At 32.8% G+C, this 18,106-nt stretch overlaps 2 protein-coding genes across 2 annotated transcripts; one reads left to right on the top strand and one right to left on the bottom strand.

The window, feature by feature from the left end:
• Positions 1 to 423: 423 nt before the first annotated feature.
• LOC100808048 (AUGMIN subunit 2) lies at positions 424 to 4,598 on the bottom strand. Its single transcript, XM_006589514.4, has 8 exons — positions 4,118 to 4,598; positions 3,326 to 3,371; positions 2,849 to 2,980; positions 2,453 to 2,578; positions 2,193 to 2,297; positions 1,879 to 1,947; positions 1,380 to 1,493; positions 424 to 851 (listed from the first exon to the last, which is right to left on the bottom strand). Exons 3-8 carry the CDS (start codon positions 2,969 to 2,971, stop codon positions 567 to 569), a joined length of 822 nt encoding a protein of 273 aa, XP_006589577.1. The 5' UTR covers positions 2,972 to 2,980; positions 3,326 to 3,371; positions 4,118 to 4,598; the 3' UTR covers positions 424 to 566.
• Positions 4,599 to 9,737: 5,139 nt separating this feature from the next.
• On the top strand, positions 9,738 to 17,740 carry LOC100819959 (uncharacterized). The gene is made up of 11 exons (XM_003535591.5): positions 9,738 to 10,434; positions 10,581 to 10,845; positions 11,494 to 11,650; positions 11,789 to 12,515; positions 12,628 to 13,057; positions 13,178 to 13,359; positions 14,178 to 14,337; positions 14,466 to 14,693; positions 14,777 to 15,127; positions 16,998 to 17,099; positions 17,205 to 17,740. The coding sequence occupies exons 1-11, from the start codon at positions 9,938 to 9,940 to the stop codon at positions 17,433 to 17,435; spliced, it is 3,330 nt and encodes a 1,109-aa protein (XP_003535639.1). The 5' UTR covers positions 9,738 to 9,937; the 3' UTR covers positions 17,436 to 17,740.
• Positions 17,741 to 18,106: the final 366 nt, after the last annotated feature.

Here is an 18,106-nt window from a genome sequence, read left to right as displayed (position 1 = left end):
ACAAACATATTTACTGTTCCAATTCTATTTTAGCTGTCCATTGGAAAAAAAAAATTATTAGTTTGATTTTATCTTAGTTTTGTAAGATGTCATAAATTATGGAAGATTCCGAGTCTCATCTCATAATTTTATATTAGATTTTACAAAATTCTAAGTTAAATCATGAATATCAAACATGACATACAAATTAATTTTTTTTTATCATTAATGTTACAAAAATCTTTATTTTTAAAAACAAGTTAGGCAATTTTATTTTATTATATATCTAAAGTGGTAGTTGCATAAGTTACCTTAAATTATTCAACCCGGATTTTTAGCCTTGCAGCATTGGCAAAACCATTAGAGAATTTAACACATCAGTTGTGACGCTAGTTCTAGTGACTCAAAAAATATATAATTCTAAACCAACAATGGCATAATTGATTTGCAAAAATAATTGAAGTATGATATATCACACAAATGATACAGAGAGTATGTTAGATATCTATGTAACACTCTTCTTTAAATGAGGGACGGCAAGACAAGATCCTTAGGCTTGTACAAATATTCTGATGGATCTCATTCACCTAGCTGTTTAGATCCTCCACCTGCTGATCTAGATGTTGTCTCCTTTGGTTTCTGATACCCAAGTCATCAAAGTTCGTTTCAGTTTTCCATGGAGGTGGTGTTAGATAATCAGAAACTCCCGATACTCTTTGGGAAGAATCTACAGCTGGTGTTCGAGATAGAGGGGAATCAAAATGGCCAACTCTCAGTTTTTGAAGTGATGCAAATGACTCTCTTGTGGCAGACATGGCTTCAAAGAACCGAGTGCAAGATGCCAAAGCTACAGGAATGGGCCGAAGCATTTCCTGAAGAAACAATAAAGAATAATTTCATTTAAAATGAAAGTAGCAAACACAAAAAAGGGATGGTCATACACATGCCTGTGCACTTTGTTTGCATTGGGAAACACTTAATGAAATGTGATAGAATGCATAACCTTCAGAACATGTAACAGACATTAAAATTAGTTTCTTATGCTCAAAATAAGAATTAAAGAACTTACAGGTTTATTTTCACATGTCAGTGATTTCATTAAACTATTTTAAACTCCATTTATAGTACTGCAGGTTAGTTGATCGAACTTGAAGAAATTTGAGTGTCAAAGTGGACTTAAATAGACTTGTAATTACTCACTGAGTCATATTCTTGATGCTTTCAAATAGCATTTATAAATTATAATACTAAAGGTAGGTAAGCAACGCAAAAGAGAAGGTTAAAACTAGGGTCTATTGATGCAAATTGGTTAACAAGTTGAGACATAATTAATGGAAACAGAATGAACTAATATCTAATCAAGACTAGCTTAAAACAATAAAAGGAATGTAGAAGCATACCCCCCAAACTGAAGGAGGTTCCTTGAAATTCTGACTCCACTGAAAATCTGCCACTGATGCTGTCAAAGCACCATAATCACTAGCTGCCTTCATCAGTAGTTCAGAGAATTGTTTCTGCACAAATTAGAGAAATATGACACAGGCATTACAATGCTTGTCTTGCATTGATTAAAATTTACACTCAATAATAGTTCAACATTTACATCAATTTTCTACTAAAGTTGGTAGTGAGGATATATGGTGATGTTAGAATTTAGAACTAATTTGTTATTGACCCCAAGATTAAAATTTGTAATTTCAATTGGATAACTAGGTGAAAGTATAGGAAAAAAATATTTAAGGTTTAAAATTAGTTAACATCCTTTATTCAAGCAAAGTAGTGAAATATCACATTATAGACTTCATTTAGCAAACACAGGAATGAAACACAAAATAAGAAAATGTATACCAATGAGAAATGCCACTAACACAGTGGGGGGAAAAAATAAATTAAGCCAACCTGATATTCTGCTTCAACAGGAATGCAATCAAGGGAATATGGCTGCTGTAGGCGAGCTATAATGCGATCCTGCAAAATTTTGGCATTGAAATAATCTCAGAAAGCACATAATAGTTGTCTAGTTATATCTGGATCACATAAGCCCCAACTACTGTTAAGCAGGAAAAGAGAACAAGAGGATACGAAAGCATAAAATGATACTTGTTAAGAAATTCTTTTATATTGTATAGATGCTTAGAATAATAAACTAAACCTGGAAAACCTGATTGTGATGCACTAAAGCAGTGGTAGCTAAAGTGGGCAGATTACATTACCTTGTTCTGAATAACATCTTTGAGTATAGTAGTAATCCTTGCCAATGTCTCAATCTTCTTTTCCATTTCACTCACATGAGTCAAATGTGCAACATTTTTGTCATCCTAAAAATTTTACAAATCTCTAGATGAGTAGACAGATACAAGTTAAAATAACATCAAAAGAAGGAATTGGTTTTACTTATGTCAGAAAATTAATTCTTAACCAACTAGGAAACATCAGATGGTCCAGATACAACTGGAATGGCTAAAAGGCTAACCTTTCGACCTTGAAGTTCAACTTGCAAATCTGCAATTTTTCTTTGGACGGTAGTCAGTTCTCTCAAAACCCTGATCAAGTCCTCACCCTTTTCCCCAGTTGTGGGGGATGAATTCTGAAGTCCTTCCTAGAAAGAAAGACAATAACATGCCACAATTTGCCAAACAAATAGTGCGAATTGGAGGATAAAATATATATGAGGAATGCTACCAGCACACTCTCATCTACTGGTTAAAATTTATTGGAAACTACAAAACCATCAATGGATTCATCAGACAAGTAGTGGGACCCATAGAATTCTGTAATTTCTAATAAATTTCAGCTAACAATAAAGAATGTGTTTATAAGAGTATGTTAGAGAGTGTGTTGCCAGCAATTTTCAAATATAGCATGGTACCTGGGATGGGGGAGGGGACAAGGAGAAACCAAGATCGGCTGCAATTGAAAGAGCATCGGACATTCCCCCAATGCGTTTCACTGGCTTCCTCCCGACCCAGCTTGATTCGCTTGCCATTGACATTTTCAAATTCTAACACAAACAGAACAGCAGCAGGTTTTTAATTAAAATTCCACCTGAATTTAAAAAGAAAGTAAAACTAAACAGGCGTTGAAAATTATTTTTATGAGCAATTATATAAGCCACTGGATTGCAGGCTCTGCGGGTGGTGGTTAGTTCTATATGTTTGTGGCTAGGAATTTTACAATAGCAGATAAACACATCAAAACATAAGTGTTATGACTCATAAGCTATCAAAGAGACTTAAATTCCATTAAGTCACCAAGCCATTTAATTCAGAATTAACACTAACTAAACACTAAAAAAAACACTGGGACAACAGACACTGGATACCATAACAATAATAACATGCACAACCTGCAAAATAATCCTTGGATATCTCAGGTTACTCTTCAGCTTCAACCTGCAAAATATGAGAAATGTATAAGCAAAGCAAAAGAAGAAAATAAAAGAAAAAGAAAAGCCTGCCACTTTCTAGCATAATTGTGTTATGCTCAAAAATGACATCTCAAAGCAAAATCACCACTGATGAAGGAAATCCAGAACTATTTTATCTTACTCCATTAATCTGCATAATGAAAGTTATATATGATCTAGATTGATATATCAGCATAATGTTAGACATATATGATAATATGACAGCCTACAGATAATTTTTTCTACAAAATTGTAAGGAGTTTATTCATAAAATTTAATCAAGTCATAAAGTTCACAATATTGTGCTGTGTATCAGATTCAGATATCTAACAAAAAAGAAAAGATATTGTTTATAATTTATAAAGCCATGTAAAATGCATCAACACAGGGAAGAAGACATAAATATTTACAATTCCATTCGAGCGAATATTATTTTAGATCATGATGAGCATGAATAATCATTGTTGCAGAAATCTATACAAATCCCCAAATTAACTAAACACACAGAGGGGTGAAATCTAACACACAGGTGTTCAAGGCTGGCCCTGCACATAAGCCAACAAATTCAAAAACTCAATCGCTTAGATTTTCTATAACAAGAGGAACATCGTGAATTAGACCTAAATCAAACCCTAATCAAACAATAGGAAAGAGAGACGAACCAGAGAAAAAGAGAGTCCGAGCGAGAAATTCGAACTAGAGAGAAAAAGAATTCGAATGAGAGAGACGAACCAGAGAGAAAGCTTGAGAGCGAAAACGAGCCACGATCCGCCAGAGTGAGAACGAGCGTGAATCTGCAAGAGCGAGAGAGAGAGCGAATGGGAATTTTAGAATTCCCTCGTTTTGGACGGAATTTTTGGTTGGAGTTGCCCTAAGCGTCAATTTCAAGTTCGCCAACTGAGTTCCGACGAACTTGTTTTCCGGTGAGATTCCGGCGAGTCAGAGCACGTGTGTCTGTCTCAATTTGAATGGTTGTTCGACGAGGTTCCAACGATTTCAACTCGTAATGAGTGTGACTGTGAGTTTTCGATCTGACTCAGAATGGACGACGGCTTCCAATGGAGAACAGATCAGAAGTGATTCACCCTCCAGGCCTTCACCGATTGTCCTCGCTTCAACGGCAACTCGAAGAAGACGTTTGAATAATTAATTAATTAAATAAAAGTGAACCTAAGGGAAACTTTTTTTTATATGGGCATATGATTTTTCGTTCTGTATAAATTAGTGATGACTTATTCTTTTAAAGAAAAAAATTATAATTTAATCTTTATGTATGTAAAAGTATGATAATTTTGTTATGTTATTAAGTTTGTGAGATTTTTTGTTATTAAATTGTAATGTTGAATAAAATTAATTTGATAGAGATTAATTTATAATTAAGTTATATGTAATGCATAATTATCATTTTTTACACATGTATTAACCAAAAAAATTATTTCCCTCATTTATATCGTCATCTAATAATTATATAGATTAAAAGCATTTAATTATACCAATAAATGTTGGTCTGGCAATGGTGAACAAATTCATATCTAACAAAGACATGTGTGTTTGTTTTTTATTGTTAATGTGAGGAGTTTGATGCTGAATAATTTATAAGTATATCGGAAAATAGAGAACTAACATGTTTTTTTGAATTTTGAGATCTACCGTGATCATATTGAATCATCAGACTCAATTTACTAAAACTTTTTTTGATAAACAAAAAATCATTTGATTATACTTTAAATGAAATAAACTATTATAAAAAGAACATTTAATTTAATTTTTAAGATAATAATATAATTATAATGAGATTTGTTAGAATTTAAAGTAAAATAAGATTTCATTTAAATTTTAAGATAATAGCATAAAACAATGGTATTACTGCTCTAGATCATTAAAAGGGGATTTTATGGGTTGTGTAATAACCCATCATATTTTTAGCGAAGCATATTATATTTTTTTAAAACGGGATTGAAGGAAGGTGTGAGGTGGAAGCTAGGAAATTGGGAGAATGGTAATGTTTTGGGAGAATTGTGGTTGAGGCATAAGGATTATGCACTCATTCGAACTCCACCTCTAAGTGGCGTGGAGGATTTAAAAGTGAGAGTTTGATGATAAAGACACTTTTTGTTGGAACTACGTATTTCTTGAGCAAAATTTTAAAGTGGAGGATGTGAAGCTCATCTTAAGAATATTATTGTTAAATGTTGATCAACAAAACACTAAAATATGAGATTATACATCAAATGAAGTATATTCAGTAAATAGTGCGTATAGAGTGATAATAAATGAGCTAATGGATAATGAATAAGAAATTTAGAAAGCAAATATTTCATCATGAGTAAGAAATTTGATATGAAGAATACCTAGAGGCTACATTCCAACTAGAGCAACTTTGAATTCTAGTGGCGTATTGTATCTCATTATTTTTCTGTTATATAAATTTAAAGTTGAAACAACTATTCACATGCTTTTTACCTGCACAAAAAATGAAAATCGTGGGTTGAAGCTTGACTTAAACAATTGTCTAAAGGAGATCTTGTTACAAACTGAATCATGTAAGAAATTTTTCTTCACCTTGTTTTCAAAACTATAGGAAGAAATGAAAGATCAATATCTTGTCATGGAGCATATGGAGAAGGAGGAATGACAAGGTTTAGGAAAGTAATGAGGAGTTTCATTAGAGTTAAGAGTGTGCAAAGATAAAAGATCAATGGAGGAGAATTGACACTTAAAATCGTGTCGTTGAAGGGTGACAAAAATCATAGCATGGATGACTCAAATGCAACATGAATTATAGTTTTCATATAATTCATAATAATACTGGAATTGGTTTGTGTGTTCGTGATAATTAAGAAAGATTGGTTTTATTAATGACATTATGGAGACAACTATGCATGAATGTTAAAGAAAGTGAAACGGGAATCTATTAACAACTATTTATTTTGTAATTATAATGAAATTTAATCATGTAGTATTTGAATTAAATGATAAAATGATAAAAATAAACCGATATAATTGAGAAATATTATTGTTGAATGTAAAAAGATTTTAGTTACTTATTCATCCTATGCAATAAGATTTGTTAAAAGATAAATTAATGGAGTTGCTCATGAATTAATAAGTATGACTTCATTATTCCTTAACCTATGCTTGATTATATGATTTTTGTATTGAATGTTTTATTCATAATTAAATGAAGTAAGTATTATTCGATTCATAATTAAATGAGATAATATTTAATTTATAATTAAATGACATAAGTATTATTAAGTAAAAAAAAGTCATTAAAGATAGTGAGATTTATTAGAATTTGTATTCTTGCTTTGGGAAATTATTGTATTATTATTATTTTTATATATGTTGTATTCATGTATTGTGATGTTTAATGTGCAATTTACTAGTTCTTCTCAGTATAATTTATTATTTTGAATCTCTATTGCAAAAACTTGAATGTGTAAAACACGACTTTCAATCGTTTATATATATATATATATATATATATATATATATATATATATATATATATATATATATATGATTTTCCACCTAAAAATTGAAATTTTGAACTAGCTGTTACTAAAGAAACATTGCTTAATTAATTGCAACATAGTCTAAAATGCTTTTGACAATGGCATAATGCAATGGCACATAGCACACCAACAGAACGTGATTTAAGCTCACCAAAAATATTAGTCCGTCACTCCTTTGTATTACGTCATATGTGTCCATCATTTCGTTATACAGAGAATAAAAAACAACTTTAAGATAAACATTTATTTAAAAAACAAATAAAATTTATTTCTTAAAATAAATATTTTTTAAAAACAAAAATATGGTAGACAAATACATTAATAAATAAAAGTTACTTATTTTAATAAAATAAATACTTATTTCAATAAATAAATTTAAACAAACTACCCATAAATTTAAGCCCACAAACCTTGAGATATTGATCCACTTTATTTTCCTTAAAAAAATTTGTGGAAGTCAAGTGACGAATTCATAAAATTTTCAACAACGCTCCTGTTTACTATCTATAAAACCTCATGTTGTTTGCGTATAAATGTTTTCGTAGAGATGCAGTTAAGAAAGTTGTCTTTACATTCATTTTTTTTAATAAAATTCCAAATCATTATCATAATATGCTACAAGAGAAATGACAATTCTAAATGAATCCTTTGATGATACCTGAGAAAATGTTTCATTGTAAACAATATTTTTCTTTCAGGTGAACCTTTTAGTGACTAAAATGATCTTAAAGTACTTTTTCTTTTTAAGACGTATCTGATGGTTTCAATAAAATAGAATACAAGAATAAGATAAAATCATAATAGATTAATAACGTGATAAACTTTAGCTTTATCAAATATTTAGTACACGTTAAATAATAAACCAAATAACATTATGATATATTATAAATTAAGTTGAAAAATTATTATTTTATTTTATTTATTGATAAAATTATTGTTTTATCAAGCATACATATATTTTTCTAAAAATAGCTTTCAACTTACTTTTTTTACAGAGTATGAAAAATATAAAATTATACAAAACAATATTTTATTCATGCAAATACTTTTCTTATAACTATTAAGAAATTATGTAAGCTTTGTAACATAATGATTATTATTCAAATATTTTTAATATTATAATTAAAATTTATGTGTATAAATTATTATAACAACACACGTGTATATATATATATATATATATATATATATATATATATATATATATATATATATATATGATAAAGATAATATGTAGATTAAAAAATTATAATAAATATTGTTATATATATTATGAATGATATATTACTACATATTGATTTAATATATTTATCGGCGCAACAAACATATTTAAGTTTTTTTTTCCTTAAATAAACATTTGGTCCCTATAAAATAAGGAATATTTTTTATTTTAGTCTTTTTAATGATTTTTGTTTTGATTTTAATCCTTTATTTATTTTTAATTTTTGTTACAACATTAAATGATAATATGACATCTATATCTTAGCAAATGATGGAATGATCTTATGTTTGATGGATTAAGGAACATGATTTATTCGGTAAATATTATTATTATTATTATTATTATTATTATTATATGTGTGGAATCATATCAAGATTCTTTTGGTAATAAAAAAAATTGTCTGTAAATGCATCTTTTGGGCATTAAAGTACTTGAACTCTGGTCAGCAATTAAGTAACTTTCATCTCGACCTTCTGGACATTGTGTCGCAGAAGAAACGAAAAAGCTTGGGAAGATTTGGAGAAGCCAATTAATTTGTCTTGGGGCATAGCTAAGGATTATGTCTTGCATTGGTGACCAAAAAAGATCACTCACTCGTAACTAACATCCTGAGCCCCTCATACTCTTGGCGCTGACCATGTCTCGAGATGGACTAAGCCTGATGCTTCAATCTTTGCAGACCTAGGAGCTTGCTTATCCACAATGGTCAAAGTAACTTTGGTTCTACTCTCTCAAAACCATATCTTAGACAATTAACTTGCGCTTGCAAAAATGTCATTTTTTGAAGTCGACTGCAAACAAGTGTATGACAACATATGTCCAACTTGTTCCATTACAGAGTCGGGTCCATTATTCCATTATTGCCATGTGTAAACAAAATCTGAGCTTAGTCCATAACTCATTATGAGTTTAGTTCGTAGACAAATCAATCTAGTCGTTCATTCATTAGCTTGAGCGTCTTGATTCTATGCTAGTCCACATATGTTTCATAATATTCCTGATTGTATTTGTTGTTCTTCTTAATGATATGCCATAATAATCTTTCATAAAAAAATGAAAGAATTATGTATTAAGGTACTCAAATTTGTGCTCATATTCATTTAATGGGTAATTATATATCTTACTTATTATTAGTGATTTTGTGGGTATCCAGTGAATACTTTACGCATTGTCATATCTAATTGTAACAAAAAAACTTTTTTTTAAAGATAAAATACCGTTGTTGATTGAAGCTTTTCTCTCTTCACACAATCATGTTGTTCGATCCACAAATTACAACAAAAATTTATAGTGTGTTTGGTTTTCCATTTTCTCACCCTCAACATACATTGATTTCAAAACTTTCTCTCACGTACTTGTATGTTCAATGGTTTGAAAATTCATACTCCAAAAAATCAAAATACACACTGAATCTTTGGATTGAATCCTATATTATACTGGTTACTTCTCTCTCTCCTTTCTTTATAAAAAAAAAAAAGTTTCCAAAAAACAAGATGAATTGTAATCTGGGTAAAGCTGAAAGAGCACGGGTTTTTACCTTTTTTTTTTTTCTTCCTGTTTTTTAAGTATGATGATACACCCCGCAGCCTCTTTTGACCGTGACCCCTGAAAACCTAGTAAATAGTGCCGAAAACAGGGGCTATTATCGTACCTTGCCCTAACGCAGCGTTTGGCAACCAACGTCTCGATTCGCGACTACTCCCCAAATATTCTAATCCACCGCAAACGCTGCCTCTAGATTCTAGCCTCCTAGGGTTTCTCTTTTCCCTTTTCCATTCTCCACTCCCCAATTCGCGAACCCCATCGGAGCCAATGCAGCTTCTTCACTCCGACGAACCCGCGCCCGAGCGTGGCGACTCGCCGGAGAAACCCGACGACCCTAACGCTGACACCGATTCCCTCGACCCCGGAACCGACGATGGCGCCGCTCTCGACGTGACCGGAAAAAGCGTCGAATTTCCGGCGGCGGAGAACGCCGGGGACTCCGCGGAGAGCCTTTACGTGTACAAGAACGTTTACAGCTTGATTCCGAAGTCGGTGTCGCGGCTCGCGCGGTTGCGAACGTTGAAGTTCTTCGGAAACGAGATTAACCTTTTTGCGCCGGAATTCGGGAACTTGACGGCGTTGGAGTGCTTGCAGATGAAGATTTCCTCGCCGGGGATTGGAGGCTTGCAGTTGCACACGCTCAAGGGTTTGAAGGAACTCGAACTCTCCAAAGGACCTCCCAGACCTTCGGCTTTTCCGATTTTGACCGAGATTTCGGGTCTCAAGTGTTTGACCAAGCTTTCCATTTGCCATTTCTCTATTCGGTTAGTGCTCGTTCCTCTTTCGCTATTAAACTTCCACTTAATTTGCGTTTTTCTTGTTTTCAATCAATTTTGGTTTTAGATTACAAAGATGTGATTTTTTTTTGGAGCATTAAGTTATGTGTGTATGTATGTTTTGGAACTCATAGATACCTTCCTCCGGAAATTGGATGCTTGAAGAAACTGGAGTATCTTGATCTCTCGTTCAATAAAATGAAGACATTGCCGGCGGAGATTAGTTATTTGAAAGGCTTGATATCGATGAAGGTTGCGAATAATAAATTAGTGGAACTGCCGGCAGCGATGTCTTCTCTGTCAAGGTTGGAGAGATTGGACCTGTCGAATAATAGGTTGACTTCGTTAGGGTCCCTTGAACTTGCCTCAATGCATAGACTTCAAGAGTTAAATCTTCAGGTGCTTAGTTAAATATGTGTTATTCTCGGTTGGGGATTTTGCTGTTTCAGACTTTGCTAGTTGTTTTAACATATGTTGAAGCTAATTTTGTTTACCTTAAATGCACACACACATATGATGGGAGAAATAAATTCTTACTCATTTGATTCATTGCATGAAAATTTTGGGTGTCTATTATAGTTGTTTTAAATTACATCTTAAGGTCTGTAAGTGTAAACTTGTTTTGGTTTTTTAGATCAGCTTTTTGGTCTAAACTAAATAACCGACAGTGCATGTTTGCATTCCTTTTATGGCTGATTGTGCGTACTAGTGTCTGATATGCAATCTTTGTCCTGTTTCCTTTGCTTGAATTGGTGTTTAATATGCATTTAATTTGGTGGAATCTGACAGTGTTTTAACTGGAGGGACCGCATTGAAGGTGCCTCTGTGCATCCAAGGTATTGATTTTGTAGCTGTAGCTAGCATATGAAACAAACGATAATAGTTCTGGGTGTAAATGGGATTGCACATTTATCTACATTTTACATTACTTCTGTGTGTTATTAAGTTCTAGCTATATATTAATGTTTTGATTTTCTTTTTAAATCGTATGATTTTCATATGCATAAATAGCTGTTAACATATTTGTATGTATATTTATTGTTCAAGTACAACAAGCTGCTTGGGATTTTCCAAATTCCTTCATGGATATGTTGTAATATGGATGGAAATGATAAAGCTAGATGCAAAGATGATTGCAGTTCTTCTGTTGAAATGGATCTCTATGAAAGCAACTTTCAGGAAAATGATGAAACCCTTTCTGACGGTGAGGCTTATAGGTCTATAATGTATTTCCATCTTTGGTTTATTCCCCCTCATTTAGTGTTTTCTCTTCCCATTTGCAGTGTGAATGATTGAGTTCATGTATTTAAAGCTAAGTACTCTTCTATGAATTCTTTTGCAGGCCCTCATAATACCTCATCAAGCATGTTAACAAGCTCCTCGTCTAGCAGCAGATGTTTTGCTTCCCGGAAGTCAGGCAAACGGTGGAAAAGGCGACATCATTTACAGCAGAAAGCTCGTCAAGAACGCTTGAACAATAGTAGAAAGTGGAAAGCTGTAGATCATGATGACCAGTTGTTGAGCAAGAAGATTCACAGAATTTCTGAACCAGAAAATCATGATAGTCTTGCTTCTGAAAGTTGTGCAGAAATTGTATCAGAGAATGGGAGCCTGGATGATAATAATAAAAGAATATCCTCTGAACGAGCAGTAAATGACAATGCAATTGATAATGATAACAATGATGAAGTAATTACTGAAAAGCAGTTTTCTGGAGAAGATTGCTGCACTACCGAAAGCAAAGATGAAAAAGAGGAATCCTTGTGCTCCTTAGATAAGAGGCCAAGTGAACAGGATGAAGCATCTTGTTTAGAACTTTTGGAGTGTGTTTCTAAATCAAAGAGACATTTAGATCGTGATCTTGATAATCCTAAACCATGCAAGTCTAGAAAGTCAATTAGTTCTAGTTCATTATTGTCTTGCAAGTACAGCAAGATCTCATTTTGTGGCATTGAAGACCATCTATCAGATGGCTTTTATGATGCAGGACGAGATCGGCTGTTTATGCCTCTTGAGTGTTATGAGCAAAATCATTGTCTTGCTTCTCGTGAAGTCATCCTTTTGGACAGGTTTTTTTTACAATTATTACTCTTAGTAGTAGAGTAGCAGACTAGTAGTAATGGTAGCATATGATACACTAATTTTCTTCCTAATGTATTTAGATTGTTTGTTATCTTCCAGAAAAATCGATGAAGAGTTGGATGCTGTTATGCTAGCTGCTCAGGCATTGGTTTATAATTTGAAGAAGTTAAATGGTTTAAGCAGATATGGGAACCAGGATGGGGTTGATAACTTGCAGATGGCATCACTGCTTGCACTCTTTGTATCTGATCATTTTGGTGGCAGTGATAGAAGTGGTATTGTAGAAAGGACACGGAAATCTGTGTCCGGTTCAAACTATAATAAGCCTTTTGTCTGTACATGCTCAGCTGGAAGCAGCACCAGTATAAGTTCTCCCACTGAACCAGTTGCAAACACCATAGAAGATATCACTCTTTCGAAGATGTCGGAAAAATCTCTCGACTCTATAAAAAAAAGGCGAAATTCGATCATAATTCCAATTGGCTCTGTGCAGTATGGTGTATGTAGACATAGAGCTCTGCTTTTTAAGGTGATCATTTTATTTTGGTGACTTTAAGGTGATCGGTTACTATGTTCATGCTATAGTTTTGTGCTGTAGCTTTTCATTTTTTGCGCCTTATGATCTAATGCTAGTTGATTTGTTTTACAGTATTTATGTGATCACATGGAGCCACCAGTTCCTTGTGAGCTTGTCAGGGGTTACCTAGATTTTTCACCACATGCCTGGAATATCATTCTGATTAAGAGGGGTGCTACATGGGTTCGAATGCTGATTGATGCTTGTCGACCTCTTGATATAAGAGAAGAGAAAGATCCTGAATATTTTTGCAGGTATGTACGTCCTGAGTCAAAAGTGGATGTGGAACACCTTTTTCTTTTTGCAAAACACAGTTTGGCTTGGTAGTGTATAGTGTTGTCATATTTATATTGCTTTCACTTGAGTTGGCTATATTTAAGATTAATTTTATTTGTCAATTAAGTTTAGTTATTCTTGATTCATGTTGAAAGATAACTTTTGGTATTAGTTCTATTCCCAATCCTGTTATAAATTTAGTATATGTTAAATAATCATCAATCATTTGGCATTTTAAAACTTCAATTGATTTTGAAATTAAATCTTATATCATATTGTAGCATGTAAAGAATATTGCTTATGGTTTAAAATTACCAAACTAAAACCAGCAAACCTGGATCCAATTTTAGTTAAAATATTTATATAGTATCTTCATGGAGCCTAATCTTGTATAAATTACTGAATATCATAGATTTCTCCAAACTCAGTCTTAGCCTCAGTGCATGTTTGGATAAGGTTTCAAGCATATTTATGAAAGTTGGCATCACATTTTGTAATTATTTTGGAAATATCTTTATGGAACCCTGTCCAGTATGAAACTAAATGAATATTAGTGACTTTGAAAATCATAGTTTTTGTACTGTTGGATAAGGTGTTTAGTCAGCATTACAATTGCAATGATTAATAAAATTTGGACCCAAATGTTTATCTTTGGTACTTGGTTGGCAGTGGCAGAATTCTTCATGTTAATTAAAATTTCTTACTATGGATTTATTCATCGTTTGAGAACTTTATTTAAATTTGACTTCTGTGAAATTATATGGGGTTATTGAGTGTTTGACGACTTGGATTCCAGGTACATACCTCTTAATCGAACCACAATTCCTATATCATCTATAGGAAGTCCAGGTCCTGATTATTCTTTTCCATCTCTCACTACATGTGATGAACTTGAGACAAAGGCTTCAACTACTTTAGTTAAATGCAAATTTGGATCAGTTGAGGCTGCAGCAAAGGTTTGTAATTAAGCATTATGGTCATGACTTGTTCCACTTTCCTCTTGTTATTTAAATTGTTGTGATTATTTGGATATAATATAAATATAATATGGTGCACTTTACACACATCTTGTGTGGTATTGTAGGTGCGTACTTTGGAAGAGCAGGGGAGTTCGGCAGACAAAATTAAAAACTTCGAATATAATTGTTTGGGAGAAATTAGAATTCTTGGTGCTTTAAAACACCCTTGCATAGTGGAAATGTACGGACACCAAATTTCATGTCAATGGTCTGTCTCAGCTGATGGTAATCCTGAACACCGTGTATTAAGATCTGCAATTTTTATGGAGTATGTGGAAGGGGGCTCCTTAAAAGTAAGATTTTCTCTACATTTCTTTGTTATTATTAACACATTTTTGGTTGCTTTTATTTAAATTCACACTCTATTTTCTTGCAGAATTATCTGGAGAAGCTGTCAGAAGCTGGTGAAAAGCATGTTCCTGTGGAGTTGGCTTTGCATATCGCCAAAGATGTCTCATGTGCTTTGTCAGAGCTGCACTCAAAGCACATAATTCATCGTGACATAAAAAGTGAAAACATACTGTTTAATTTGGATAGGAAGAGAGATGATGGAACTCCCACTGTGAAGCTCTGTGATTTTGATAGTGCAGTGCCACTAAGATCAACTTTACATGTGTGTTGTATTGCTCATGCGGGAACACCTCCTCCCTGTATATGTGTTGGAACACCTCGGTGGATGGCTCCAGAGGTTATGCGGACTATGTATAAAAAAAACTCCTATGGATTGGTAAGATCCTCTTCCTACTGATCAGCTATTTATTTTGAGTTTGAAATATATGAACAATGTCACTAATGGTGTTACTGACATTTAATTTTCAAAAGTTAAACTATAGGTCCTGGTCCTTTGATTTTGAAATTATCTGTGATGTTGGAAAAAGGTATTGTGTCTATGCATGCAAAATTATGGGAGGTAGTTCTCTATGATAAAGTAAAATATATATTGGAATAATGACTTCTCCCTTTCTTTCAGCAATTTCCTAGCTTTCTTCAACACTTTTCTTTTTCACTGTCCCTATTATTGTATTTCTCCATTTATCTCCCACCTATTCATGCACATAGCTGTGTACCCATTTTATGTAGTTATATTACATATGCTAATGGGGAGTGAATATAAACTTTGGCAAAATTAGAGGGAATGAAACTGGAGACCCAGTCTTAGATTAGGAGGCGTTTAGTCTACAAAATCTTTTTTGTTCCCAGGAATCATGCTTCTTGGGAATGTCATATATATGTTTGGTATGTCTAAAATATTCCCTGGAATGAGAGACATAATTATTATAAAAAAAATTCCCCCTTCATGAGGGTAATTTGGAATTTCTATCCCCTCTCATGGGAAAGTCGTAGTGAAAAACATAATTAAAAAATGATTCCTGGGGGGAATGTTAGATTTTTATGAATGGTTTTTAAAATTATCATACAAAACATAGAAATTAACATTTTCAACTTAAGATTCCTTGGAAACTTAAAAGAATCCCTCTACCAAACACCTCCTTAGTTTCAAAATAGTTTCAGTAATTTAGGTAAATTCATTATTCATTAAAGTACATGGCTGAAGTTGGATTATTTTGATTGTGCTTTTTAGATATTTTAATCTATGTGAAAAGAGAAATTATTATGAGACTATCGGAGACTAGATTAGTTTTATAAATAATTTGTTTTGATGTTACCAGCAGTGCATTCTTGACTGTATTATTATATAATAATCTCCTTGAAAGAGATACCTCAAAAGCAAATCATGTATATATCTAACAGTATTCTTGACATGGATAACCAGTAAAACAAACTGATATTAATATTATATAATTTGAAAAGTTGTCTTCTGTTTTATTTAGGTTACTATACTAGTATGTAAGCTGGTGCAATGCATGGGCCAATTTTTTGAAGAGAGTAACTAATTACTATTTTATTTTAGAACTGAATCATGTTCACAAAATGAAGACATAGTATTAGGAAATTTAAATGTTTTGTATATTCTATTGTTGAATAAAAACTATTTAAAAGAGAAAAAAACTAAAAATTTAGTTTTACATAATGTGAAAAGTTGTGTTTTAGGTTAAGAGAACTTTGTTCATAAGATTTTCATTGTATGATACTATGATTTATGTGCTTTCCTGAGGATCTTGTGTGGGGCTAGGTTTGCTTCTCATTTGAACTTTATAGATAAATTTATTGTCTGATGTCTTCTTTTTGGATTCCCCTTTTATTCTAGTGTTTCAATAGCATCAGGTGTTCCTTAGGACACTAAGTCACTAATTTGGATGGACATGTCACGTAATCCATAATTTGGAAGAGACCACAATTGCATTAGCTAAAATAATAAAAACATCAGTAATAATAAAATTATTTTAGGAATTTTGTTGTTCTGCTGCCTCTTAAAATTCAGCTAGTTTATCAAAATTGTATGATATCCCTGTGTAGTAAGACCAAATTGCTGATGCATTCCCCCCGTGCCCCCCTTGTTTTGGTTAGAGGTGCAGGTGCATATGTTGCTTCACGACTTTGGTCAAGAATAGATGTATAGTGAAAATAATTTAATTCGCCCCGGAACCAGATATAGTATCTTGGGTTGTAATTTATCTATCTTTATCTTGTGACAGGAAGCTGACATTTGGTCGTTTGGATGCTTGCTTTTGGAGATGCTGACTCTGCAAATTCCATATTCTGGACTTTCAGATTCACACTTCCTTGATAGTCTGCAGGTATGGTCATCTTTTGTACCACTTTTGGTGTGCTTGTACTATTTGGGTTCATGTGCAACTCTAACCTACCTATTTTAATTAATTTTATTACAATGACCAATACAGATGGGTAAACGACCACAATTGACTGATGAGCTGAGAGTATTGAGTTCAATGAATGGACCCACAATGATTCCATCTGGTGAAGAGCTGGAAAAATCAGATGCTGGGGTAGACATGCTGAAATTCCTTGTTGATTTGTTTCATAAGTGCGTGGAAGAAAATCCAAGCAAACGTCCTACAGCTGAAGAAATCCATAAAATGGTGCTTGCACACACAGATCGCTTACAAATCTAAGATTTTAGGAAGATTTAGTTAGGTTATTGGGTCGCCCGGTCCTACTGTCCTAGCGAAATATATTCATTCTTTTTCTTCATGAAGTGTGTTAGGGCTAATCCAAGAATAATTGTTTGTACTTGGTCCAAGTCTTCAGTGAGTTGTATTATTTTCAAGGGGTTAGATCCATGCGGCTCTAATATATAAGTCTGATTGAGATCTTTATAGTGTAGCTAGATCTCTTTCGATTGTTAACGTTTAGACGAACATGAGTTCAACCATTCTGCAAGTGTATCTCATTAATTTATTGATGCCATTGAATTGAATCCTCTTATTAATTTATTGATGCCTTTGAATTGAATCCTCTTATTAATTTATTGATGCCTTTGAATTGAATCCCCTCCCGTTTTATTGGAACGTATTATTTTTGCCCGGTTTTGGTACTATCAATGTGGGGATTTTTTTCCCCTTAATATAATTTCGATAAATACGTTATATTGGCTGTTTTCAAGGAACTGGGAACTCTATTTTCCTTAGATCAAGATCCGTACAGTTGTAAATTGCCGACAATACGATGAAAATAAAGTTTGCAAGCCATTTTGAAATGCTAAAATTTAATCATAAAAATTTTGTGGATCTAGTTTCTTATTAATGAGTTTCAGTTATGATTTTATAGTTTCTAACACTTGATA

The sequence above is a fragment of the Glycine max genome, chromosome 10 (genome assembly GCF_000004515.6).
Source record: "Glycine max cultivar Williams 82 chromosome 10, Glycine_max_v4.0, whole genome shotgun sequence".
Classification (NCBI taxonomy): domain Eukaryota; kingdom Viridiplantae; phylum Streptophyta; class Magnoliopsida; order Fabales; family Fabaceae; genus Glycine; species Glycine max.
Note: the sequence above shows the minus strand (reverse complement) of the source record. Positions and strands in the feature narration are given on the sequence as shown.